The 27,641-nt window shown below is 44.7% G+C and overlaps 1 protein-coding gene across 1 annotated transcript in view; it reads left to right on the forward strand.

Annotated features, from left to right (window-relative positions):
- LOC147125093 (BCL-6 corepressor-like protein 1) overlaps positions 1-27,641 on the forward strand; it is a 100,006-nt gene that overhangs the window by 47,940 nt on the left and 24,425 nt on the right. The window contains exons 6-9 of the mRNA XM_085991614.1: positions 2,599-3,015; positions 5,156-5,439; positions 12,490-12,765; positions 20,496-20,662. Coding sequence (XP_085847740.1) covers positions 2,599-3,015; positions 5,156-5,439; positions 12,490-12,765; positions 20,496-20,662 — 1,144 coding nt within the window. The remainder of the gene's footprint in view (positions 1-2,598; positions 3,016-5,155; positions 5,440-12,489; positions 12,766-20,495; positions 20,663-27,641) is intronic.

The following is a 27,641-nucleotide window of genomic DNA, read 5'->3' on the forward strand; positions in this document are numbered from 1 at the left end:
CACTCCATTTTAACTGCAACGCTGCTCCTTTCCCAGAGATTGGAGAGAATTTAAAATTCCCTTATTTTCTTTCTTTATTGTAACTGGGTTTTTTTTTAATCCACAACAACAACTTGCATTTATATAGCACCGTTAACGTAGTAAAACGTCCCAAGGCGCTTCACAGGAGTGTTATCAGACAATATCTGACACTGAGCCACATGAGATATTAGGACAGGTGACCAAAAGCTTGGTCAAAGAGGTGGGTTTTAAGGAGCGACTTAAAGGAGGAGAGGTAGAGGTAAAATTGAGGCATTGAACTTTGAAGGCGTCAGCCTCTAATTATCTCACCTAATTATCACTTGTGTTGTGTTGACAGTTAGAAAATGTAAACATTCTAATTGCTAACAGATTTCCAACTGCTGCCTGCCCGTTTCTCAACTGAAAAACGAGCGGTCAGCAGTGGAGGGGCGCAGCTCAGCCACCTCTAGTACGCCCAGCTCCCACTTAATGCAGTTTTCAGGCGAGCCTGTAAATGGGTGCATAGAATGGCTTCCTAAAACTGGTGGCAGGCTCTTTACATTTACAAATTGTGGCCCTACATGGATTGTAGTTCCTCGTTTGTGTGCTCTGTTCATTTGTACCAAATGGTGAGCAGTCTAAACAGCAGCTCTTAAAGGGACCACTGGAGGCCACTCCAAAAACAGTTTGGAACATTTTGTGGGGCATGGGTGCTCTATAAAAATACTGTGGCTCGCTGCTAGCCGCAGGTTAGAGCCCCCCACCCCCACTGACTTTTGGTGCTGATTTCCAACTCAGCTTGCTCACAGAGCTGCCAGATTCCCCCTCTCCTGGTGTGGCAAGCTTCCCCCTAGCGCTCATTGAGTATTCAGCAGCTCATCCAAATTATGCTGATGAGACCCGAACCTGAAAATGTTTCGGGCTTCCAGCGCTGGCTTTGGATAGGTGGCATAACTGGGCCGCTGACTTCGTGCTCATAGTTAGAAATGACAGATAAAGAGACAGAGTAGTGAATTTTCACATGAAATAACGGGTAGGTTGGAGGTGGAGGGAGAAAGTGAAAGTTGTAAAAATTTAAAACTCAACCCCAACACGCCTCCAATCCGCCCACTTTCACCTTTTACTCAGGCAGGACGGGGTCAGGCAACCAACCCACTGCCTGAAGGCAGGTTGGCATTTTAAATATTATAATGAGGCCTGAAGCCTCTGCTTTAATTTGCTGTGCAGGTTTAACTGCAGACGGCTGGGGATCATGGGGCTCAATTCCCGGTAGCTGCAACGGGGCGGACACAGACTCGGGGTGCCATCCTTGTGGGCTAGGAGGAGCAGGAGTGCTTCTTCCTGGCCCCCAAGCTCACCCACCAGCAGCCCGCCCCTCCCTGGGATCGGGCCCCCCTCCTCCCCCGGGGATCGATCTCACCCCCCCCACCAGGGTCGGGGATTGGACTCCCACGAGGATCGCGACTCATCCCCGGGGTCAGGGATCGAACCCCTTCCCCAGGACCCAGCACCTACTTTTTGCTGTGTTGTCCTGGTCAGCCAGCGTTTCCCGCCTGACTGGAAGCCAGCCTGTCAATCAAACTTCAGGGCCCACCCCGCGCTCTGCGGGTGGGAAATGGGAAAATCCCGGCCAGAATGTCTGTCTTCCAAATTTGTTTTTTATAATAAAAAGTTAATGTGTTGAATTTTGATAGCTGTAATTACCATATCCATTAAAATTGTATCTTGTTGATGATAATTAGATTGTTTCCTCTGTCTTATAGCTGTGTGCCTGTTTTTGTGAGAGAGACAGGCACAGAGATACATGTCACAAAACACAAAATTCAGTGTTTACAGAGATCCTTTAGAAAGTCAAACTGCTGCGAAGGTGTAATTACAATGTGACAAATTTACATAGGTAATTTCCGTTATAAATGCGGACATTTGAATCTATAATGAGAAAAGAACAGAATGTATGACTTTTAAATTGGGGATTGAATTACGTCTGCATTCCCTAGTGAAATTATACCGCAGTTGCCAACCGTGCTTCGCCTGAAGACTATACTTGGTCTTGACTCCCCATTTGGGATGGGTCCAACTCCAGGGCACAGGCAGCTGGAAGTCCTGCCCCAACACACTTCTGACAGAGGAATAAGGATGGTGGAATTTGGGGCCCTTAATGAAGAATTTCCAGTGAGGTATAACAGGCCAACTACAGAACAAATCTCCCTCTGCTTTTACCCATACTTGCCGACATTCACTCTCCAGTCACATACAAAGAATGGTCACTTGGTCAAGGTGTTGGAAGGCTGCTGGCACCTATGAAACCATACTCAAGGAAGAGCTGGCACCTTCCGAGAGAAGGGAGAAATTGGCATAAAAAAGTCTTTGATTTCATCCAGGTGAGTTGATTTCTAAGGTTGCAGGGGCAGCTGGTAATGAAAAACAGTGTGATGAAATAGCATCAATATCCTAATGGGCATTTTACATTGGTGCAAAGTTATAGGAAAATGATTGACATAGGCACCTGCAGATTACAACCATATAATAATCTGAAAACACAGGATGATTAAAATGTTTTTATATATTACAAAGGAGTTTTTAATTTGTGTGTTGCAGAAAGTTTTTGTGGCTCACCTGTGCATGTGACCTGTGATCAAACGAACAGTACATTGGAAGAAAGTCAGCGTATGCATGAGGAAGTGGAAGATGATATAAAAGAAAAGAATTCAAGGGGTCAGGAACTGTTTACAACGGAGGATAAAGAGACCAAAGAAGAGAGTGAGGTGGGGAGGACTGACAACTTGATTGCTGAAGTGGGTGAACAGGATAGATTGGAACCACATGACTTGAGTTGTATAGCAGAGACTGATGGAAATTGTAAAAATAGTAATAAGCAAAATTCTACCATCAAGACACAAACAAGAGGCAGTAGGAAGAAGCTCCAGAGTGAGGCGGATTCTGAAATATCTTTACACAAAGGGGAGCAAAATCAAGATAGCACGGGGATACAAACGCGGAAAACAGTTACTGCAGGTAAAGTTCAGTGTCTTTTGAGCATTGTATGCCTTACCACTTTTAGAAACGTATGTTTTAAAATCTGTATGGAATGTCGCTAATCCTTATTGGTGACCAATTAACACAATCCTTGTTTTTACTGTCTTCTATTGACGAACGATTCTTCAAACAGTGAAGTTCGCTCAGAACTCAACATAAAAGTTTAATGAGATGTTTCTTTGCTGGGAAATGATCCTGGCTACAAAAACGTTGACGCTCAATTTTCTCAGTATAGTGAGACCTTGGAGTTCAGCACTCATCCGCTCCCAGGTCAAACAGAATTGCATGTGGCAGGGAGCGTTTCAGTAGCATGCAAAATGCAACAGTTGAGCTGCATACCTTGTTAGCTTATATGGCTGGGGAAAATTTGGGAGCTTCTGAACTATGTGCATCCATTTCCAGCATTGGCCCAACCTTTGGGTTTGTTGTATCGTTCTGTAGTTCTATGGTATGATATTGGGTAAGAGACCATGTTGTCCATTTGCCAAGTGGCATTCAGGCAATTTAATTGCTTCCAACCAGTGACACAGGCTGGAATTTTCCCCATAAAAAATGGTGGGTTTGGAGCGTGGAGGCAGTAAAATTGTTAATAATGGGATCCCTGACCTGATCCCGTCTCCAACCCGCCCACTTCTGCTTTTAACGGAGGCGGTGCAGGGGGCAGACAGCCAACTCGCTCCCAGAGGGCAGAACGTCAATTTAAATATTATAATGAGGCTGAAGCCTTTTTTTCACTCCATTCTGTTTTTAACTGCATGTGGATAGGTTTCACACAATTTGTGAGCCTGGCAGTTAAACCGAGGCGGGGACTGCTGCATCAGTGGTTTTATACCTACCTCCTGGATCCAGGGTCCCTACCTAACCCACCCCCTGCGATCGGAGACACTTCCACAAGGCCTCCAATCGCCATCCTAGGCCTCCAATCCCTACCACGAGTCCCCCCCCACCGATGATGCTGAAGCTGGCCACAATCCTCCGGTGGCCGGCCTCGATCCCCTCTGCACCCCGCCGATGCTTCAGCTGACCCCTCCACCCGCGATCCCCGATGCCGACCTCTCCCTCCCGCAATCCCTGATGCTGAATGGAGCCCCCACCATCCCTCCCCCAGACCGACCCCTCGCACCTGCAGGCCTACCCGCCCGCAGCCAGCCAGCCTTTCAATCTGGATGGCTGTGGGCGAGAATTCGAGGCCTCGCATGCAAATCAGGCCCTGCTGTTAAAGACAGCAGGGCCTGCAGGAAACCCGGCCTCCCAGGTTTCCTGCCCGCCTAGGAGGCCACCCGCCTCCCTGGAGAAAATTCCGGCCACAGTGTCTGCTGCTACCTAAAGCAGATTCCGTAGCTCCAGAACTAACTCTTACATAGGTTGAGTCTTGGCACCAAACAACAGCAAATTAAAACCAAACCACTAACACAACCACATTTCTCATACAAGAAAGGACAAAGTATTGTTTGAGAAATCTCTGAAAGATTTCCTCAAGGACGTATTTTGTATTATATCCTCAGCCATTGAAAACCTGCCCTGACACGCACACAACTTAAAGAATCATCTACCTCTCCCCACTAGCCACAACACCACCCCATGCAGCATAATTTCATAGGATTCAACCCCAGTACTAGCTGAGGCACTGGTAGATGCTAGGGCAACTTTGGGTTCTGTGGCTTTGACTGAGTTGTCTTAGACAAGTGATTGCTTTGCAGAAGTGCTGATACACTGGCCCCGTTTTATCAAGAGAAGGAGGAGGAAGAAGAAGAGAGACAACTGGAGGAACATATGGCAATTTCAGACATTCCTTCATGACTTAATGGTGTCCTTGTAGTGTGCTGACAGCTCATATCTCACTTGAAGAGTATAATGCCAGCATTGCTTCTCAGTTGGCGTCCAACTGCAAGCATCTCCTGGGGCAAGTAAGAATGTTGTAGTTGATCTATTAGACCAGTTTTGTACAACATCATACTACACAATTGGTGTTACAAAAGATCATGCTGCACTGATGCCAAGCATGGATTGTAACTGAGGAATTTTGTGTTCCAGCCAGGATACAGTTTCATAGGAGCTTACGGATGTAGAGCAAAGCTGGAGTCTAGTCAAGTTAACTATATTGCAGTTTTCTTTTTAGGCACATGGACTCCTCCCATTTCACCACGAAAGAGGCTAGCTCCTTCGGGCAAATTGCCCAGTACCGACTGGAATCTGAGTGTCAGACGCAGCACTCCTGTGTCAGGAAGTTTACGGAAACGTAAAGAATCTTGCAGCCCAGGAGCTCTCGACTTGAGCCACACACAAGAATCTCCAAGTCAGTACCAGTCAGAAAAACCATCAGGAAAACGTAAATGTAAGACAAAGCACATTAGTGGGCCCCAGTCATCAGAAGAAGATGCAAACAACCAAGGAAAACACAAGGTAAACAATTTACAACATCAACACCTTACATTGTACAGTGCCTGTAAAGTAGAAAAATGTTTCAAGGTACTTCACAGGTGCTTAATCAAAAAAAGGCTGCTGAGCCAATAAATGAGATATTAGGAAGGCAGACCAAAAGCTTGGTCAAATGTGGGATTTAAGGAGAGTCTGAAAGAAGGAGAGAGTGGTGGAGGGGCTAAGGAAAGGAATTCCAGAGCGTGGTGCCTAGGTGACTGAAAGCAGACCCGCCAATGGCGGGGTGAAGGAAGTGGGAAATGCACAAAAGGCCAGACTCTCAGGAATGGAGAGTTCAGGGGGGTTGTAGGGCTGGATGATGTTCCAGAGATAGGGAGGGGCAAGGCCATGTTGGGATTTAAACACTAGGATGATCATTTTAATTTTGAGGCACTGGGGGACCTAGAGCCAGTGCAAGTCATTGAGGACAGGGGGGATGAATGAGTGGGACTTGATGTGAGCTAGGATACGGCAGCAGAGTTATAGAGGAGCTGACGTTTATGGAGAGTGGAGGATGGCAGGCCAGCTAGGAGAGCATTCGACATTGTTTAGTGTGGTGTGACAAAAGCATAGACGAGGGTTTCAGGTTATTTATTTGACCTGGAGAATAGAATTGATTTTAACAAAATAAGATTATAAGAAATAGGAGCAGGAGTAGGCCATTTGGCCCTTCGAGCCTGCTCCACCATTCAATAAGATCATGGCTGATCTTCTACATCTCCACTTTCCTGCACTATCCCCATATCCCTTGATTCCCTTAATATTCAAAAATCTATCACTCTCTGTCTTGAATATACTCAACGACTGAGCCTCCACAGCCATCTGTGGCAGAGAATTCCTAAGATTCACCACCCTCTGAGTTAAGAAATTTCTCCACATCTCAGTCCTAAATGGCCGACCCCTTATTCTGAGACTGTGACCCCTGGTTCTAGACTCCCCAACCAGGGGAAACAGCCTCCCTGCATCTACCCTGTCAAACCCTGTAAGAATTTTGTATGTTTCAATGAGATCACCTCTCATTCTTCTAATTTCTAGAGAATATAGGCCTAGTCTACTCAATCTGTCCTCATAGGACAATCCCCCCATCTCAGGAACTAGTCTGGTGAACCTTTGTTGCACTCCCTCTATGACAAGTATAACCTTCCTTAGGTAAGGAGACCAAAACTGTACACAATACTCCAGGTGTGGTCTCACCAGGGCCCTATATAATTGCAGTAAGACATCTTTACTTTTATCAAATCCTCTTGTAATAAAGGCCAACATACCATTTGCTTTCCTAATTGCTTGCTGTACCTGCATGTTAACTTTCAGTGATTCATGTACAAGGACACCAAGGTCCCTCTGAACACCAACCTTTCCCAATCTCTCACCATTTAAAAAATACTCTGCTTTTCTATTTTTCCTACCAAAGTGGATAACTTCACATTTCTCCGTATTATATTCCATTTGTCATGTTCTTGCCCACTCACTTAGTCTGTCTATATCCCCTTGAAGCCTCCTTGCATCCTCCTCACAACTTACATTCCCACCCAACTTTGTATCATCAGCAAACTTGGATATGTTATATTTAGTCCCCTCATCCAAATCATTGATAATAGATTGTGAATAGCTGAGGCCCAAACACTGATCCTTGCGGTACCCCACTAGTTACAGCCTGCGAACCCAAAACTGACCAGTTTATTCCTGCTCTCTGTTTTCTGTCCGTTAACCAATCCTCAATCCATGCTAGTATATTACCCCCAATCCCATGAGCCCTAATTTTGTTTAATAACTTCTTGTGTGGCACCTTATCGAATGCCTTCTGCAAATCCAAATACACCACATCCACTGGTTCCCCCTTATCTATTCTGCTAGTTACAACCTCAAAAAACTCTAGCAGATTTGTCAAACATGATTTCCCTTTCATAAATCCCTGTTGACTCTGCCCAATCCTATTATTATTTTCTAAGTGTCCTGTTACCACGTCCTTAATAATAGATTCTAGCATTTTCCCTACTAATGTCAGGCTAACTGGTTTGTAGTTCCCCGTTTTCTCTCTCCCTCCTTTCTTAAATAGTGGGGTTACAGATGCTAACTTCCAATCTGCGGAAACCGTTCTGGAATCTATGGAATTTTGGAAAATGACAACCAATGCATCCACTATCTCTATAGCCACCTCTTTCAAAACCCTAGGATGTAGACCATCAGGTCCAGGGGATTTATCAGCTTTCATTCCCATTTAATTTTTTCAGTACTTTTTTTTTACTAATACTAATTTTTTTTCAGTTCCTCATTCTTGCTAGAGCTTTGATTCTCCACTATGTCCGGGAAGTTTTTTGCGTCTTCTTCCGTGAAGACAGACACAAAGACCGCAACTTTATTAATGGAGGCGGGTTGAGTGCAGGTCAGCTGGTTTCCGGCTTCCAGTCCTGCCCCCAGCTGCTTTTGCCTTGATTGACCTTGTTGAGCTTGCCGGCCAATTAACAGGAAGTGGGCCTGATGATGCCATTTGATGACACGTCATCTGCCGGTTTCCTTAAAGGGACCACACACAATTTCATTTTCACAGTTGATTTCTCAGTGTTTGACCGTATTGAGGTGCTGAAAAGACTGATAATCACTGCATAAAGGTGACCTCTTGCACCCAGCCTCTCCAATGACTCCCTCCATAGGCTGGAATAGATGGCAGCTGTAGGTGAGGTGACAGAAGCGATCTGTCAATGGTGAGTGAGGTTCGCCCAATGAGGTGGCACTGGACATGGATTAAAAAAATTTGTAAGCTAAAGAAATCAGTACCCAACATTTTCTTTCCTCTGAAACTCACCATGTGCAACATTGGATCCTTCACGCCACTTCTACAGCTGTCATTATTCCGCAAACATTACAGCAAACTCACAACATGCCACACTTACCTGGCGTGGTGTCCGGACGTCAGGAAAGCCGAATCAGAAATGGGAAAATCCAAAAATAGGCTAAAAATAACTGGCAAGTACCTGTTAATAGGCAGGTAATTGCCTTTAATCCACTTTCCGCCGCTAGGTGTCGGGTCCATTTGCAAATTGGGGACCCGACACTTGGGAAAGCTGTTTGGAGGCGGGATGACGGCGGGATCGGAACCCGCCGTCAATCGAAACGAAATTAACCTCTGACCTGCCTCCAAACCCGCCCTCTGAGCGCCAGCAAAATCGCGGCCAAAGTATTTGTTTAATTTCTCTGCCATTTCCTTATTCCCCATTATAACTTCCCCTGTCTCAGCCTGTAAGGGATCCACATTTACTTTCGCTAATCTTTTCCTTTTTACATACCTATAGCAGCTTTTACAGTCTGTTTTTATGTCTCTCGCTAGTTTACTCTCATATTCTATTTTCCCTTTCTTTATCAATTTCTTGGTCCTCCTTTGCTGAATTCTAAAATCCTCCCAATCCTCAGGCTTATTACTCTTTTTGACAACATTATAAGCCTCTTCCTTTGACCTAATACTATCTTTAACTTCTCTTGGTAACCACGGATGGACCACTTTTCCTGTGGGGTTTTTGTGCTTTAAAGGAATGTATATTTGTTGTAAATGATGTATTAATTCTTTAAATGCTAGCCATTGCTTGTTTACCATAATACCTTTTATTGTAGTTTCCCAATCTACCGTAGCCAACTTGCCCCTCATACCTATGTAGTTCGCTTTGTTTAGATTTAAAGAGACTAGGTTTGGATTTAACTAAATCATTTTCACATTCAATATAAAATTCCATCATATTATGGTCGCTCTTCCCTGAAGGCCCCTTTATTACAAGGTTATATTAATTAACCCTTTCTCATTGCACAATACTAGATCTAAAATAACCTGTTCCCTAGTTGGTTCCTCAGCATACTGATCTAGAAAACTGTCTTGCATACATTCTATGAATTCATCCTCCACACTATTACTGCAAATTTGGTTTGCCCAGTCTATATGTAGAGTAACCCCCATGATCACTGCATTACTCTTGTTACATGCCCCTCTAATTTCCTGATTTATAAAAAAAAGGACCAAGAGATTGATGAAGAGGGGAAAAATAGAGTATGAGCGTAAACTTGCAAGGAACATAAAAGTGGATTGTAAAAGCTTCTACAAGTATGTAAAAAGAAAAAGATTCATGAAGACAAATGTAGGTCCGTTACAGTCAGAAATTAGAGAATTTATAATGGGGAACAAGGAAATAGCTGAGCAATTAAACAAATACTTTTGGTTCTGTCTTCACGGAAGAGGACACAAATAACTTCCCAGAATTGCTAGGGAACCAAGGGTCTAGTGAGAAGGAGGAATTAAAGGAAATTAGTATTAGTAAAAAAATAGTGCTGGAGAAATTAATGGGACTGAAAGCCGATAAATCCCCAGGGCCTGATAATCTGCATCCCAGAGTACTAAAAAAGAGGTAGCCATGGAAATAGTGGATGAATTGGTTGTCATCTTCCAAAATTCTATAGATTATGGAACAGTTCCTGCAGATTGGAGGGTGCCAAATGTAACCCCACTATTTAAAAAAGGAGGGAGAGAGAAAACAGGGAACTACAGACTGGTTAGCCTAACATCAGTAGTAGGGAAAATGCTAGAGTCTATTATAAAGGATGTGATAACAGAACACTTAGAAAATATCAATGGGATTAGACAAAGTCAACATGGATTTATGAAAAGTAAGTCGTGTTTGACAAATCTACTGGAGTTTTTTGAGGGTGTAACTGGTAGAATAGATAAGGGAGAACCAAATGGATGTGGTGTATTTGGATTTTCAGAAGGTCTTTGATAAAGTCCCACATAAGAGGTTAGTGTGCAAAGTTAAAGCACATGGGATTGGGGGTAATATACTGGCATGGATTGAAAATTGGTTAACAGACAGAAAACAGAGAGTAGGAATAAATGGGTCTTTTTCGGGGTGGCAGGCGGTGACTAGTGGGGTACCGCAGGGATCAGTGCTTGGGCCCCAGCTATTCACAATACACATCCATGATTTGGATGAGGGAACCAAATGTAATATTTCCAAGTTTGCTGACGACACAAAACTAGGTGGGATTGTGGGTTGAGAGGAGGGTGCAAAGAGGCTTCAAGGCAATTTAGACAAGTTGAGTGAGTGGGCAAATACATGGCAGATGCAGTATAATGTGGATAAATGTGAAGTTATTCACTTCGGTAGGAAAAACAGAAAGGCAGAGTATTTAAATGGTGATAGATTGGGAAATGCTGATGTACAAAGAGACCTGGATCTACTTGTACACCAGTCACTGAAAGCAAACATGCAGGTGCAGCAAGCAGTTAGGAAGGCAAATGGCATGTTGGCCTTCATTGCAAGAGGATTTGAGTACAGGAGCAAGGATGCCTTACTACAGTTGTACAGGGCCTTGGTGAGACCACACCTGGAGTACTGTGTGCAGTTTTGGTCTCCTTACCTAAGAAAGAATATACTTGCCATAGAGGGAGTGCAGCGAAGGTTCACCAGACTGATTGCTGGGATGGCAGGATTGTCATATGAGGAGAGTTTGGGTCGACTAGGCCTGTATTCACTAGAGTTTAGAAGAATGAGAGGAGATCTCATTGAAACGTATAAAATTCTGACAGGGCTAGACAGACTGGATGCAGGGAGGATGTTTCCCCTGGCTGGGGGGTCTAGAACGAGGGGTCACAGTCTCAGGATACAGGGTAGGACTTTTAGGACTGAGATGAGGAGAAATTTCTTCACTCAGAGGGTGGTGAACCTGTGGAATTATCTACCACAGAAGGCTGTGGAGGCCAAGTCACTGAATATATTTAAGAAGGAGATAGATAGATTTCTGGACACAAAAAGCATCAAGGGATATGGGGAGAGAGCGGGAATATGGTATTGAGGTAGAGGATCAGCCATGATCATATTGAATGGCGGAGCAGGCTCGAAGGGCCGAATGGCTTACTCCTGCTCCTATTTTTCTGTTTTTTTCTGTATATTCTGCCCTACATTACAACTATTATTTGGGGGCCGATAAACAACTCCCACCAATGTTTTCTGCCCCTTGCTGTTTCTCGGCTCCACCCAAACTGATTCTACTTCTTGATTTTGGGAGCTAAGATTCTTTCTCACTACTGTCTTTATCCCATCCTTTATTATCAGGGCTACCCCTCCTTTTCAATTTTGCATATCTCTTCTAAAAGTTAAGTATCCTGGAATATTTAGTTCCCAATCTTGGCCACTTTGCAACCATGTCTCCATTATGGCTATTAGATCAAACCTGTTAATTTCTATCTGCGCTAATAATTCATCTATGCTTCACGCATTCAGATATAGTGCCTTTAGCTTTGACTTATTTCTATTTTTCCCTGATGTCACCTTAGTCACTGATGCCTTATTACCTTTGTTACTCTCTCTGTCCCTTCCTGACCCACTCTGCTTATTTTTACCCTAAACTCTGCTCTGGAGCCTTGACATTTCTCTCACTGCTTTTAAATTTACTCTTTCCTGAATCCGCCCCCCCCCCCCCCTTCATTAGTTTAAAGCCCTGTCTACTGCCCTAGTTATTTGGTTTGCCAGGACACTGGTCCCAGCCCTGTTTAAGTGGAGCCCTTCCCAATGGAACAGCTGCCTTTTTCCCCAGTACTGGTGCCAGTGCCCCATGAACTGAAACCCCTTCTTCCCACACCACTCTTTGAAATAAAACATCAGGTTACACTATGTTAAAGCATTGATGTGTTAATGAATAAACAAAGAAAAATGTTTGTGAGATTTAAACCTATAATCATGCTGGGCAATATTAGTATACAAATGTTAAGCATGTTTGAATGTAATTATTTTGCCTATTATTTTAATTGCACTTTTTTTTATTGTAAACTAGATTAAGTCTCTAATAAATGAAGCAATTTAATGTCATCAGATGGTAGATTCAGTATTAAAGCCAGTTATAGCTGCCTATATCTATTGCATGAGGCATACAAGTTCCCACATGTTAAAATATACGATGAAAAGGAACAAATTGAGTTGAGTTGTCTAGTAAGGTTATGGTATGTAATTCTTTTATTTGTCCCAATGATTGATCTGTTAAATATTTGTTTTGTAATAGATTAAAGTAAAGCAAAACCGCTCCCTAAAGCGCTCAGCATTAATGCTGGATTCTGATTGGAGCCCATCACCAAAGAAGCAACGTGATTATTCAGCCCGCTGGAAAAAGCGGACATCCTCAGTTACTCCTGTTAAACATGCAACAGTGTCACGGTCACCATCTGCTCAAGCAGCAACATCCACAGGGCAACAGTCGCAATCTGAAACACGAAAGCTAATAGTAAATAAGAATGCTGGCGAAACACTGCTGCAGAAGGCAGCACGATTAGGCTATGAGGTAAAATCTGTAATAACATAGTACTTGATCTGTTTCATTTTATTAATCTTGTCAGGACTGCCAATTATTATCTTTCCAGGCTCCTCCTGGCCCCACAAAAATAACTTTTCACATATCTTTATGGGACCTCTTCCTCTTCACTGCTGGGTTCAACTGAGTGGAGCATGCAATGGCGTAGGCTCCGCCTAGTTGACTCTCTAAAGTACATCGGTGTCCTATGTTCTAGATCAATGAAGTTCCCTAATACAGTGGCAAAGCAGAAACGGACCAAGAAGTCCACCACATCGATTTTAACGCTGGTGCCGCCCCATTTCCATCGGGCAGAGGGAGTAAAATGACCTTTTATATCTCTGTAATAAAGCCTGCTATAAAATGGATTATTTTGAGGCTGTGGCCCCTGGTTCTAGACGCCCCAGCCAAGGGAAACATTCTCCCAGCATCCATCCTATAAAGCCCTGTAATAATTTTGTATGCTTCAATGAGATCCCCTCTCATTCTTCTGAATTCAAGAGAATACAGGCCTAGTTTACTCAATCTCTTCTCATACGACAATCCCGCCATCCCAGGAATCAATCTCGTGAACCTTCGTTGCACTCCCTCTGTAGCAAGTATATCCTTCCTTAGGTAAGGAGACCAAAATTGTACACAGTACTCCAGGTGTGGTCTCACCAAGGCCCTATATAATTGGAGTAAGACTTCTTTACTCCTGTACTCAAATCCTCTTGTAATGAAGGCCAGCATACCACTTGCCTTCCTAATGGCTTGCTGCACCTGCACATTCACTTTCAGTGACTCATGTACAAGGACACCCAGGCCCCTTTGAGCATCTGCATTCCCCAATCTTTCACCATTTAGGAAATACTCTGCCTTTCTGTTTTTTCTACCAAAGTGGTTAACTTCACATTTATCCACATCATATTCCATCTGCCATGTTCTCGCCCACTCACTGAGCCTGTCTAGATCCCCTTGAGCCTCTTCACGTCCTCTTCGCAACTGACACTGCCACCTAGCTTTGTATTATCAGCAAATTTGGAAATGTTACATTTAGTCCCCTCATCCAAATCATTGATATAGATTGTGAATAACTGGGGCCCAAGCACCGATCCTTGCGGTACCCCACTAGTCACAGCCTGCCATCCTGAAAAAGACCCATTTATCCCTACTCTTTATTTTCTGTCTGTTAACCAATTCTCAATCCATGCTAGTATATTGCCCCCAATTTCATGTGCCCTAATTTTGTTCACCTAATTGTGTGGGACCTTATCGAAGGCCTTCTGAAAATCCAGATACACCACACCTACCGGTTCCCCTTTGTCTACCCCACTAGTTACATCCTCAAAGAACTCCAATAGGTTTGTCAAACAGGATTTCCCTTTCATAAATCCATATTGACTCTGCCCAATCTTACTATTAGTTTCTAAGTGCATCCTTTATAATAGATTCCAGCATTTTCCCAACTACTGATGTGAGGCTAACAGGTCTGTAGTTCCCCGTTTTCTCTCCCTCCTTTCTTAAATAGTGGGGTTACATTTGCTATCCTCCAATCTGCAGGAACCGTTCCAGAATCTATAAAATTTTGGAAGATGACAACCAATGCGTCCACTATCCCAATGGCCACCTCTTTCAAAACCCTAGGATGTAGGTCATCCGGTCCTTGGGATTTATCGACTTTTAGTCCCATTAATTTTGCTAGTACTGTTTTTTTACTAATAATAATTTCTTTAAGTTCCTCATTCTCGTCACACCCATGGTTTTCTCGTATTTCTGGGAGTTTTTTTGTGTCTTCCTCCATGAAAACAGAAACAAAGTATTTATTTAATTTCTCTGCCATTTCCTCATTCCCCATTGTATATTCTCCTGTCTCTGACTGTAAAGGTCCTACATTTACCTTTGCCAGTCTTTTCCTTTTCACATACCATTTTTATATTTTTCGCTAGTTTGTGCTCATATTCCATTTTCCCTTTCTTTATCAATTTCTTGGTCCTGCTTTGCTGATTTCTAAAAAGATCCCAATCCTCCGGATGACTGCTTTTTCTAGCAACTTTATAAGCTTCCTCTTTTGACTTAATACTAGCTTTAATTTCTTTTGTTAGCCATTGTTGGATCATTTTTCCTTTTGGGTTTTTATGCCCTAGGGGAATATATGTTTGTTGCAAATTATGCATTATTTCCTTGAATGTTAGCCATTGTATGTCCACCTTCATACCTTTTAGTGTAGTCTCCCAATCTACCACATGTAGTACATGTGCATCCTAACACGGAAATCTTGAAGTTGCGGTCAGTCATTCACTGCTCCGACACTGGCTTCCCCCATCCGACCAACAGGGAAACTGATGAAACCTTAGGCTCTTCTGCGGTAATATCGCTGTTAAATACCCCATTAAAAGTTAGACCCTTTTAGATTAGTTTTTAACAGTGTATTAACTGCTAAAGAAACGTTATGGCCCTGAAAAACTCACTTTAATTTTGCTGTGTCAAATTTATCCATTTTAATAAAAATTACAATTTTTAAGAAATTTTAATTTTAAATTTAAAAAAAAGTTTGTTCATCCTTATTTCAGGTTTACCTTTTCCCCATGTGAGAACCCCAATCTTTGTTTTGTTCTCTATAATATTTTTAAAAAGTTAGAATCAAAAGAGCTTACTCATTTCCTGGTTCTTGGTCTGAGAGAATTCTGCATTGTGATTGCCTGCTTAGACAGCTTGTTGACGTCACAGTAGTTCACGTTAGGGATTCCCCATTAACTTGCACTGATTTCAACTGCACGTCGGAAAAGCCGAACTGCTTGCCACAGAGATCGCGAGGTCTTTGTGGGAAGCTTACTTTGGGGCCAGCAGCAACCTTTGCCTCGCCGCTGACCGCAAATTACGGGCCAATGTCATTTCCACTGAAGCATCTTGATGAACTAGTTTTAACTGTTGTTGCAGTACCCATATACTGCCACAGGGGATCACTATTGCATTGATAAATATTTCAGTAATGCCTGGCTTAAACCTCAGGTTAGAGCTATTATAGGTCAGTAAGAATGATGTTAGTGTTCACAGAAATCACAGAAACGCCACAGTGCAGATAGAGGCCATTTCGGCCCATCGAGCCTGCATCGACACATATCCCACCCGATCCCCGTAACCCCTACACCAACACATATCCCACCCTATCCCCGTAACCCCACGTATTTAATCCCCCTAACACTAAGGGTCAATTTATCATAGCCAATCAACCTAACCCGCACATCTTTGGACTGTGGGAGGAAACCGGAGCACCCGGAGAAAACCCACGCAAACACGGGGAGAATGTGCAAACTCCACACAGACAGTCGCCCGAGGCCGGATTCGAACCCGGGTCTCTGGCGCTGTGAGACAACAGTGCTAACCACTATGCCACCGTGCTGCCCCTTAAGCACTTCAGCAAAGTTTATGATTTTTAAATATATAAAAATATACAGAAAATCGAGAATGGGGAATGGATTCTAATCCGGAATGCCCTTTTTTGCAATTGTATTTTTCCTTGTGTATTCCAAAACACTCGGGGGAAAATTCGATTGCTTGGTGCCTCCCGTTAGCGTCCTAAGAGATCGCTAATGGGACGCAAAGCAACTTGCGCCCGGGCGCGGCGATGTTTGCACCGCTCACGTAATTGGCCAGACATTTTGCGGCGGCGCTAAACACTACCGCCACGATTCTCCTGCGCTTGCAGATCGTGACGTCAGTCGGGCGTGCAACGCCCCGGACCGGATATTGAGTGGTGCCCCCTGCCTTTCCGCCTACCGCTAACAACGACAGGTTGAGGGGAACGTTTTGCAGTCGGGAAGGGACTGGGGGAGTGCTATTTAAAGGCGACCGCTTCCTGCCTTTTTTTGTCGGCGACATTTTTGCACCACGCTGTGTGAAGGAGTTTTGATTTGACCTTCCTTGCATCGATTTAGAAGAGACTATGGGGGCTGCACTCTGAGCTCTTTCCCTGGGCCTCTCCATTGTTCTTTCCAGCAGATTTGATGTACAGGTCTCTCCAGGCTGAGATTCAAGGCTGCAATGAGCAGAGTGTCGATGGAGAGCAAGATCAACCCTCCCCTTTAAGAACTGGCCGGCGCCAGTGTGTCTATGTTCCATTGCTGACTGACATCACATGAGTTTCGCCAGCGCTCTGAGGTAGCGCCTCGCTCCTCGGCATTAGCGCCTTAAGAGAGGTGTGTAGTGCCTGATTTAGCGCTCCAATCTCCTCCAGGGGCGATAGAAGCTAAGTTTGCAGTCAGAGGCGATAATTAGCGGCAGGTGCTAAACTTTGCGCCTGCCCAATAATTGCACCCCAATCGGGGCAATACCGAATTTCTCCCCCTCAATGTGCAATGTGTTAAAATGGGTGACAACTCGAATTACCATTTGGGCAGCAGCATGGTTTTTGTAGAACTGGAAAAGTTTTGTTAGCTTGAGAGTGTTGTGTGCTGCTGCCTCTTCTCAGCTGTGCTGTTTGTCAGGTTATCCTGATTAAAAGAGGGCAGTTGAGAGGCATGGTGTACCTTTTAAAACAGCTGAATTAGTCAATCAGCTAAATTGGAGTGCGGATGGAGAATCACAGAACACTATCTTTTTTAAAGGCTTCATTCATGGTAGTCAGTCTCTCATGTAATACATGATAACTTGAAGAAAAGAAAGACATCTTTCATTTTTATAGTACCTTTCACTGATTGATATGTAGTAGGAGGTCCCGTGTTCAAATCACAGACCAGTGACGCTATGCTCACTCCAACATTTACGTATTAATAATAGCGCACTCTTGGGAACGGTAACATAGTGGTTATGTTACTGGACTAGTAATCCAGAGGCCTGGACTATGATCTGGACAATGAATTCAAATTCAACTACAGCAGCTGTGGAATTTAAATTCAGTTAATTAAATAAATCTGTTACTTAAAAAAGCTAGTATTCGTAATGGTGACCAGGAAACTAATGGATTGTAAAAACCCATCTGGTTCACTCATGTCCTTTAGACGCAACGAGTGGTTAGGATTTGGAATGCACGGCCTGATAGGGTGGTGGATGCAGATTCAATAGCAGCCTTCAAAAGGGAATTGGATAGGTACTTGAAGGACAAAAAATTGCAGGGATATGGGGAAAGAGCGGGGGAGTGGGACTAACTGGATTGCTGTTCGAAAGAGCCGGCACTGACTCAGTGGGCCAAATGGGCTCTGTCTATGCTGTACTATTCTATGATTCTAATAGCCGTGCGTGTAAAGTAATGTTCTTCTGCTTTATCGCGAAGATCACATTTTTCAACTTTCCACCAGAATTTTAATTGTGATATTCACAGAAAGGTATACATTTCCAACACGATTTTGGATCTTCAACTGGCCCATGTTTTGTAATCTGGAATTTCTATTGTACAAATTTTAATTCCTGGGCCTAGAAATTCACTTGGGCGCGGGCAGCTCGCTCGCGCCCAAAAGTTGGTGCTGGGCGGGGAGGCATTAGCGCACGCCGTATATTCGTCTTCTGCGCCCCAATTCGGAAGCGGGCGCTATACCAGGGTGTGCCCGCCTCCGTTTGGGGCGCTGCAACTGAATATCAGCGTGCTAGTTGCCGCAGCGCCACCCGATGCGGTGCGGCAGGCTGCGGTACTGCAGGTCTCCTCCTTCTATTAAGGGGGAGGTGCCTGCAACGGCCGGAGCCCCGATCGCGAGTGCTGGCAAAAGAGCCCGGCACAACGGAGAAGTGCCGGGCTCCACGGAAACCAGCCGACAATGCCGCGGGGGGGGTGGAGGAGGCCGGGGAAGGAGGTGCGGGCAGGCGGCCGCCGAAAAAGCGGCCAGCCGCACCTTCAGCTTTAAAGCGCCCCACTATGGCAGCAGGACGGCCCCGTTTTCTGTTCGCTGTTTGCGCCCGCTTCGGAGGAGGCGGGCGCAAATAAATATGGGGATCGGCGCGGTTTCAGGGCGTTACGGGCCACCACGCACACCGATGACCTCATCGGTCCCGGCGCAGCGCTAACGGCTACCGCCGCCAATACCGCTGCACTCAATTTCCGCGCTACCACCCCGCCGGCGCAAAAGACCTCTTTAGGCGCTAAGTGGGCGCAAGGCCCACTGAATTTCAAGGCCCTGGTGTTTTACACTTCCAGATTAATTATAACTTACACAGTTTCTTTTAGGAATTTATTATCCACGATTTTATAGATTTCCTATCCACTGAATGTTTGAAAGAATTAATTTTCCTCTGGTAGAACAAGCTGCCCCATGACTAGCTAATTGAAAAAAGATGGATGAAAGAATTAAAACTATCAGCAGTAAACCTGCTATTAAGCAGTTTGGCTATAAATAAGAAATGGTCTGGAATTACTTACTTGGTCATTTTATTCAAATATGGAAACATGTCTGAACTGGAACTTAAGCAAAATGAAGATGATGTAGAAAAAATAATTCTAATTAAGCAATTAGAGTTGTGAAATAAATTACCAGTTAACATTGAGGTGGGCAGTACAAATAGACTCAAGAAACAGCTAAATGTTTTGGAGAGAAAAGGGATAGAGGCATATAGCGAGAAGGTGGGTAGGTAGAAAAAAGGATCGACTTGTTAGACCCAAAAGTAATTTCCTGTTCCTAAAAATTCTTATGATGATTTTGGTCGCTGGAAGTACAGAGAAGAATTGTATGAATTTATGCAGTACAGTTCCTGAGTGTTTGCTGTTACCAAAGTTCCCTGTATGTCATCCACCAATTGACAAGGTCATATTACACAAAGGAAATAATAGATTGAGGAACTGTAAAAACTATTATGTGCAATTTTTTCCAATGGGATAGTGGATAAAGCCAGCACCATACAGACCAGAACATCCAGGTTCAGTACCCTATTTGTGCAAAGTTAGCTGATTTAACCAGCAGTGGTCAGGATGCTATAATTTGCCTCAGCACCTTGGGGTACGGGGGAAGTAAACCCTTTCCCTTCCCTCATCACTGTCTAGTGATCCCTGCTGGAGAAAGCGTTTGTGGACATCAGATGAGAAAAGGATTAGATTTAGCTGTAATGTTGTTCACAGTTAAATAGACAGTCGATACGTTCTGTCTAGAAACAAAGAACTTGCATTTATATAACACCTTTCAGGACCTCAGGATATCCCAAAGTGCATCACAGTCAACGAAGTACTTTTGAAATATAGTCAGCATTGTACTTTCCACACAGCAAGATCCCACAATAAGTAGGGAGATTAAATGACCTCATAATTAGTTTTAGCGGTGGTATATGTTGGCTAGGACAGCAGGAGAACTCCACTACTCTTTTTCGAATAGTGCCATTTGATCTTTTAATTTGATCTTTTACGTCCACCTGAGAGGACAAACTAGGCCTCGGTTTAGCATCTCATCCAAAAAATGGCACCTTCAACACTGCACCGGTCCCTCAGAGGGTAGATATATACTCAAATCTCTGGAGTGGGGCTTGAAGTCTAGACCTTCACACTTAGAGGTGAGAATGCTACCACATATAAAAGTATAGCCAATTGGGTCATGTACTAAAATCCAGCCAGTACCTGTGTAACTACCCCAGCAAAATAACTGAGCATGTTCAGGAGAGGAGGAGAGAAATTTTAATTAATTAATTAATTAATTGGTGTCATTTAAATCTATATCTGGCTTCCAATGATGCAAGAGCAATGGTCAGGGTTTATTCTGTTGTCTTATCACTATGGATTTTTTTCCTAAAAAATGATAAATACTGCATATCTGATCTCTTTCGTGTAGGATGTAGTTATCTACTGTTTGGAGAATGAAGTGTGTGACATCAATCACCGGGATAATGCAGGCTACACAGCGTTGCATGAAGCCTGCGCACGTGGCTGGCTTGACATCGTCACACGGCTCCTGGAGCATGGAGCAGATGTAAACTGCAGTGCACAGGATGGTACCAGGTAAGAATGATGTATGTATTTTTGCTGTTGTGAATTTTGTGCTTATTACAGTGGGGACATTAGTGCAGGAGAATGGAACAATTTCCCAATGTTGGCATGAAGCAATTACAGCTCAGGTATAGCACATTTAGATGCAGAATAAACCGTACTCTCTTCTTCCCCAGCAAATCTGTCTGTTACTCATTTCGGGTCTGCCTTAGATAATACTATCAGATTCATCAGCGCTGGTCATTCCTGTAAACGGCCCCCATGTCTTGCTTTCAGGAGAGTGCCTCTACTGCCCAACATCTAATCCTATAAAAGCGTAATGCAGAATGTAACAATATTATTCCTTTATGATCTTAACTGATGCAGTGTCTTTCACATCTGCTCTTCTCAATAGGTGGACTGAAAACATTTAAATAAAACAAGACCAGATACAGATTGTTAAGCTGCTTTATTTTACAGCCAGCTAGCGAATGTACAGAATAGCAGTTTTAATCAAAAGACACTTTTTGCTTAACATCAAACCCCTCCTCGTGACTAAGAAAATCAATAAATCACATTGCCTTACCCTGGGTTAGAAGATTGACTAATACTTGCTTTTGGTCAATCTAACTTTGAAACAGCCCAAGGTGTACACAGGCTTGGCCAGTACTAGTCTTGCAATAAACTGCCTATGCTTTCTGCTTTTCTCTCAGCAGACCATCCCGGCTGACTGATCCAAGGATTGGCCAGTAGGGCTGCCAATTAAACTGGCTACACCCCAGTTCCTTGTGTGGATCCCTAGAAACCATCTCCTGCTATTTTCAAAATGAATGAGACTATCTTGACATAATGGGCTGGATTTTCATTAAGGAGGCGGGTAGGAGGCGGGACGACAACTTTCGGGGTTGTAGTCCCGCCTCCATCGAGTTGCAGCCAACCCACGCGATTTTGACTTGGTTGACCTTGTTGAGCCCGCCCAGCGGGCTCAGCAGGCCAATTTAAGGCCACCCGGCAACAGGTGACATCACAGATTGATATTTCATCTGTCAAGACCTTTTGACAGATGAAGTATCAGCGTTTGACAGCTGTTTGAGATCTCTCCGGAACAGAAAGTTGAATGCTGCAATTTTTGACAGATCGGCCATTCTGCTTTCTGTGCCGGTGAGATGAGGGACTCCCGAGACCTGAAGGAAGGAAGGCTGTAAAGGTAAGTAAAACAACTTTAAACACTTTAAACACACCAAACACACTTACCTCTGCACTCATGCACCCATCACTCACCGGATATTCGGACATCTCGACCTCTCCAAGCCCTTCAGCCCGACGGCCCACCTCGCTAACTTGGCATGGTTTGGAGCTGTTGGGAATCCCACACTTCAAGAATGAAAATAGGGATTAGGCTAAAAACTGCCTGTTAACTACCTGTTAACAGGCAGTTAATTGGTACTTATCTCCTTCCCGCCTCGGGGAGGCGGGTCCCAGGGCGGGTCGGGTACCCGCCTCCTTTGAAACTAGCACGGGGGCGGGATGGGTTCGTGCCCCCCGATTTCGGGATTTTAACCCCCCACATGCCTCCAATCCCACCTCCACGGCCCAATGAAAATCCTGCTCAATGCGTCTGGCATTAGTCAATTGACTCTTAGGGCAGGATTTTCATTGTGCCGTGGAGTCGGGATTGGAGGCGTGCAGGGGGTTAAAATCCCGAAATCGGGGGTCCCGACACCATCCCGCCCCCAACCCGCCAGTTTCAAAGGAGGCAGGTACCCGCCCCGCACTGGGATCCGCTTACCCGAGGCAGGAAGGGATTAGTGCCAATTAACTGCCTGTTAACAGGTAGTTAACAGGCAGTTTTTAGCCTAATCCCTATTTTGAAGGTTGAAGTGTGGGATTCCCGACGGCTCCAAACCACGCCAAATTAGAGGAGTTGGGCTGTCAGGTTGAAGGACTTGGTGTCGAGATGTCTGTGTTCAGGTGAGTGATGTGTGCATGAGTGCAAAGGTAAGTGTGTTTGGTGTGTCTAAAGTGATTAAAGAAGTGTAAATGACCTTTTCTTACCTTTTCAGCCTTCCTTTAGGTCCCGGGAGTCCGTCACCTCACCGGCACAGAAAGCAGAATGGCTGTGAACTGTCAAAAGTGACAGCCTGCAGCTTTCTGTGCAGGAGAGATTTCTAACTGAGTCTGTGGAGAAGGACTCGGGTCAGAGTAAGACTGTCAGTGTTTGACAGCTTCAAACAGCTGTGAAACGCTGATATTTCATCTGTCAAAATCTCTTGACAGATGAAATTTCAGTCTGTGACGCCACCTGTTGCCGGGTGGCCCTTAATTGGCCTGCTGAGCCCGCTGGGGCGGGCTCAACAAGGTCAATCAAGTTGAAATCGCGTGGATTGGCCGCATCTCGATGGAGGCGGGACTCCAACCCCAAAAGTTGTAGACCCGCCTCCAACCCGAACTCTGAATGAAAATCCAGCCCTTACTGTCTAAATTCGATGTGGTATGTAGCATCAACATTCCACAAACTGGACTGTTGAGCTCTAATGCACATCCCTTCCCTCCTCATCTCATCTTCTAGCTACTGTGGTAATATTAACCCCTTGAGAACTGATGTTAATTTAAAGGTAATGGCCTAAAAATTGGAGCGTATCTATTTTTGGGCGCACAGTGGGTGGGGGGGCGACACAGGGAATGATCCCTGCACCTGATTGGATGCACCCAATATTGGGCATTGGGCTTCATTATTATCGAGCCAGCAAGCTGAGGATACCTAATAGGCGTCCCTAGGCAGCTCACCAGCATAGGGGAATGAAAGATCTGGTCACTGATGGCAGAAGTGGCCATCAGGTAGGTGTTTGGGGTGGGGGGAGCAACTGGGAAGGATGGCGGTCTGGCGGGGAGTGTAGGCGATCGGGTCGGGAAGGGAACGGTGGAAGGGATGATAGTGGTCAGCAGCGATTAGGGAAGGCAGAGACCGGGATCAGGGAGGGAAGAAGCTGGAATCAGGGAGGGCAGAAGCTGGGATTAGCGGGTATGTAGCAGTGGTGATCGGCTACCTCAAGTCAAACCAGGCATTAGGCCCTTAGATGCTGCTTTTTTTTTGTCCATACCAATATGGTGGGCAGTGCACTACCGGCTCCTAATGAGTCATAGAGTCATACAGCACAGAAAGAGGCCCTTCGGCCCATTGCGTCCGCGCCGGCCATCAAGCCCTGTCTAATCTAATCCCATTTTCCAGCATTTGGTCCGTAGCCTTGTATGCTATGGCATTTCAAGTGCTCATCCAAATGCTTCTTGAATGTTGTGAGGGTTCCTGCCTCTACCACCCTTTCAGACAGTGAGTTCCAGATTCCAACCACTCTCTGGGTGAAAAAGTTTTTCCTCAAATCCCCTCTAAACCTCCTGCCCCTTGAATCTATGCCCCCTTGTTATTGACCCCTCTACTAAGGGGAAAAGTTCCTTTCTATCTACCCTATCTATGCCCCTCATAATTTTGTACACCTCAATCAGGTCCCCCCTCAGCCTTCTCTGCTCCAAGGAAAACAACCCCAGCCTGTCCAGTCTTTCTTCATAGCTGAAGCGCTCCAGCCCAGGTAACATCCTGGTAAATCTCCTCTGCACCCTCTCCAAAGCAATCACATCCTTCCTATAGTGTGGCGACCAGAACTGCACACAGTACTCCAGCTGTGGCCTTACCAGCGTTTTGTACAGCTCCATCATAACCTCCCTGCTCTTACCTTCATTAGCCAAGGCATAGAATATAAGTATCCCATATGCCTTTTTAACCACCTTATCCACCTGTTCTGCTGCCTTCAGGGATCTATGTACATGCACACCAAGGTCCCTCTGATCCTCTGTCTTTCCTAGGGTCTTACCATTCATTGTGTATTCCCTTGCCTTGTTAGTTCCTCCAAAATGCATCACCTCACACTTTTCAGGGTTAAATTCCATTTGCCACTGTTCCGCCCATCTGACCAACCCATCTATATCGTCCTGTAGCCTGAGGCTTCCCTCCTCGCTATTTACCACCCCACCAATTTTCGTGTCATCTGCGAACTTACTGATCATACCTTTTACATTCACATCCAAATCATTAATGTAGACCACAAACAGCAAGGGACCCAGCACCGATCCCTGCGGTACCCCACTGGACACAGGCTTCCAGTCACAAAAACAACCTTCGACCATCATCCTCTGCCTTCTGCCACTAAGCCAGTTTTGGATCCAATGTGCCAAGGCACCCTGGATCCCATGGGCTCTTACCTTCCTGACCAGTCTCCTATGCGGGACTTTATCAAAAGCCTTACTGAAATCCATGTAAACCACATCCACTGCACTATCCTCATCCACACACCTAGTCACCCCCTCGAAAAATTCAATCAAATTGGTCAGACATGATCTTCCCTTGACAAAGCCATGCTGGCTATCCCTAATTAATCCTTGCCTCTCCAAGTGGAGACTAATTCTGTCCCTCAGAATTTTTTCCAATAATTTCCCTACCACTGATGTTAGGCTCACTGGCCTATAATTCCCTGGTTTATCCCTACTACCCTTCTTGAATAATGGTACTACGTTAGCTGTTCTCCAGTCCTCTGGCACATCCCCTGTGGCCAGAGAGGTTCTGAAAATTTGTGTCAGAGCCCCTGCAATCTCCTCCTTTGCCTCACACAGCAGCCTGGGATACATCTCGTCCGGGCCTGGGGATTTATCCACTTTTAAGCCTGCTAAAACCGCTAGTACCTCCTCCCTCTCGATGCTAATATGTTCAAGTATATCACAGTCCCCCTGCCGATTTCTATGTCCACATCGTCCTTCTCCATAGTGAACACAGATGCAAAAAATTCATTTAAAACCCCACCTACATCTTCTGGCTCTACACACAGCTTGCCACTTTGGTCCCTAATGGGCCCTACTCTTTCCCTAGTTATCCTCTTGCCCTTAATATACTTATAAAACACCTTAGGATTTTCCTTTATTTTGCTCGCCAGTTTTATTTCATGGCCCCTCCTCGCTCTCCTAATTTCTTTTTTAAGTATCCCCCTGCACTTTTTATACTCCTCTAGGGCTTCCTCTGTCTTTAGTCCCTTGTATCTGCCAAAAGCCCCCCTTTTTTTCCTAATCCATTCTCGTATATCCCTTGACACCAAGGTTCCCTGGGCTTGTTGGTCCCAGCCTTGACCTTTACAGGAACATGTTGCCATTATACTCTCTCAATTTCCTTTCTGAAAGACTCCCATTGCTCCGATGTGGATTTTCCTTCAAGTAGCTGATCCCAGTCCATATTGGCCAGATCCTGCCTTATACAGCTGTATTAAAATCGGCCTTCCCCCAATTTAGAACCTTTATTTCTGGTCCATCCTTGTCCTTTTCCATGACTACCTTAAATCTCACCGAATTATGGTCACTGTCACCAAAGTGCTCACCTACTAACACTTCTACCATTTGCCCGGCCACATTTCGTAGAATTAGGTCCAGTACCGCCCCCTCTCTTGTAGGACTTTCTACATGCTGGCTCAAAAAGCTCTCCTGGATGCACTTTAAGAATTCTGCACCCTCTAAGCCTTTCACACTCTGACTATCCCAATTTATATTGGGGAAGTTGAAATCCCCCACTATTATTACCCTATTATTTGCACACTTCTCTGAGATTTGCCTACATATCTGTTCCTCTATCTCCCCCTGACTGTTTGGGGGCCTATAGTACACTCCCAGCAAAGTGCTTGCCCCCTTTTGTTTTAAAGTTCATCCCATATGGGCCTCATTAGAGGAACCTGTTAATATATCATCCCTCCTTACAGCAGTAATTGACTCCTTAATTAATATTGCGACACCCCCTCCTCTTTTACCCCCCCCCCCCCCCCTCTGTCTCGCCTGAAGATTCTATACCCCGGAATGTTGAGCTGCCAGTCTTGCCCCTCCCTCAACCATGCCTCCGTGATAGCAACAATATCATACTCCCATGTGTTCATCAACAACTTCAGTTCATCCACCTTATTCGCAAGACTCCTTGCATTAAAATAAATGCCATTCAGCCTTACCCTACTCCCTTGTGCCGTTACATATTTGCTCTGCCTTCCAAGCTGACTTGTTTTTCCCTCTATATTTGGCTGTACATCACCCCCTATTATAGCTCCACTCTGTATCCCATCCCCCTGCCAAGTTAGTTTAAACCACCCCGCAAGGATATTTGTCCTGTTCTGGTTCAGGTGCAACCCGTCCGACTTGTACAAGTCCCACCTTCCCCAGAAGCAGGCCCAGTGATCCAGGAAACTAAAGCCCTCCCTCCTGCACCAACTCTTTAGCCACGCATTCATCTGCTCTATCCTCCTATTTCTATACTCACTAGCACGTGGCACCGGGAGTAATCCAGAGATTACCACCTTTGAGGTCCTGCTCTTTAATCTGCTACCTAGCTCCCTAAATTCTTGCTGCAGGACCTCATCCCTCTTCCTACCCATGTCGTTGGTCCCAATGTGAACCACGACCTCTGACTGTTCACCCTCCCCCTTCAGAATGCCCTGCAGCCGTTCAGTGTGCCATTCCTGCCCACCATATTGGAGGCTTAGGATGCCATTTAGCGCCCAAATATGGGTGCTGCATGTCTGAATTTCTAGGCCACTATGTTTAATATAAATCTTATCAAGATCCTTCCCATGGAAAAATGGTCAAAAAAACTGAAATTTGATAGTCCTTTATTTGCAACCTTGAGAGTAATCTCTACTTCACAATATCATTTACTTAATATTAGATTATTAGTTTTGGTTTGTTATTTGGTAACAATGTATTAAAGGGGAAGAAAAGTCTTGGGGAATTTTTTTTTCCAAAATGTTGCCCCTTTTTATATGAGAAAATAATAGTCACCTTAAATTTCTTTATTTAAAAATATATATATATTAATTTTATCACTGAAGTGGAGATCCTTGAGTAGGGTTTTCCACGCTGCTAGTCCACTCCGATAACGTCAATTACCTGGAGTGACTACCATTGGAAACAGCAAGCATGAGACATTAAACCAACCTGA

Source organism: Somniosus microcephalus, chromosome 1, assembly GCF_052327205.1.
Source record: "Somniosus microcephalus isolate GS21.2 chromosome 1, FLI_Smic_1.0, whole genome shotgun sequence".
Taxonomy (NCBI): domain Eukaryota; kingdom Metazoa; phylum Chordata; class Chondrichthyes; order Squaliformes; family Somniosidae; genus Somniosus; species Somniosus microcephalus.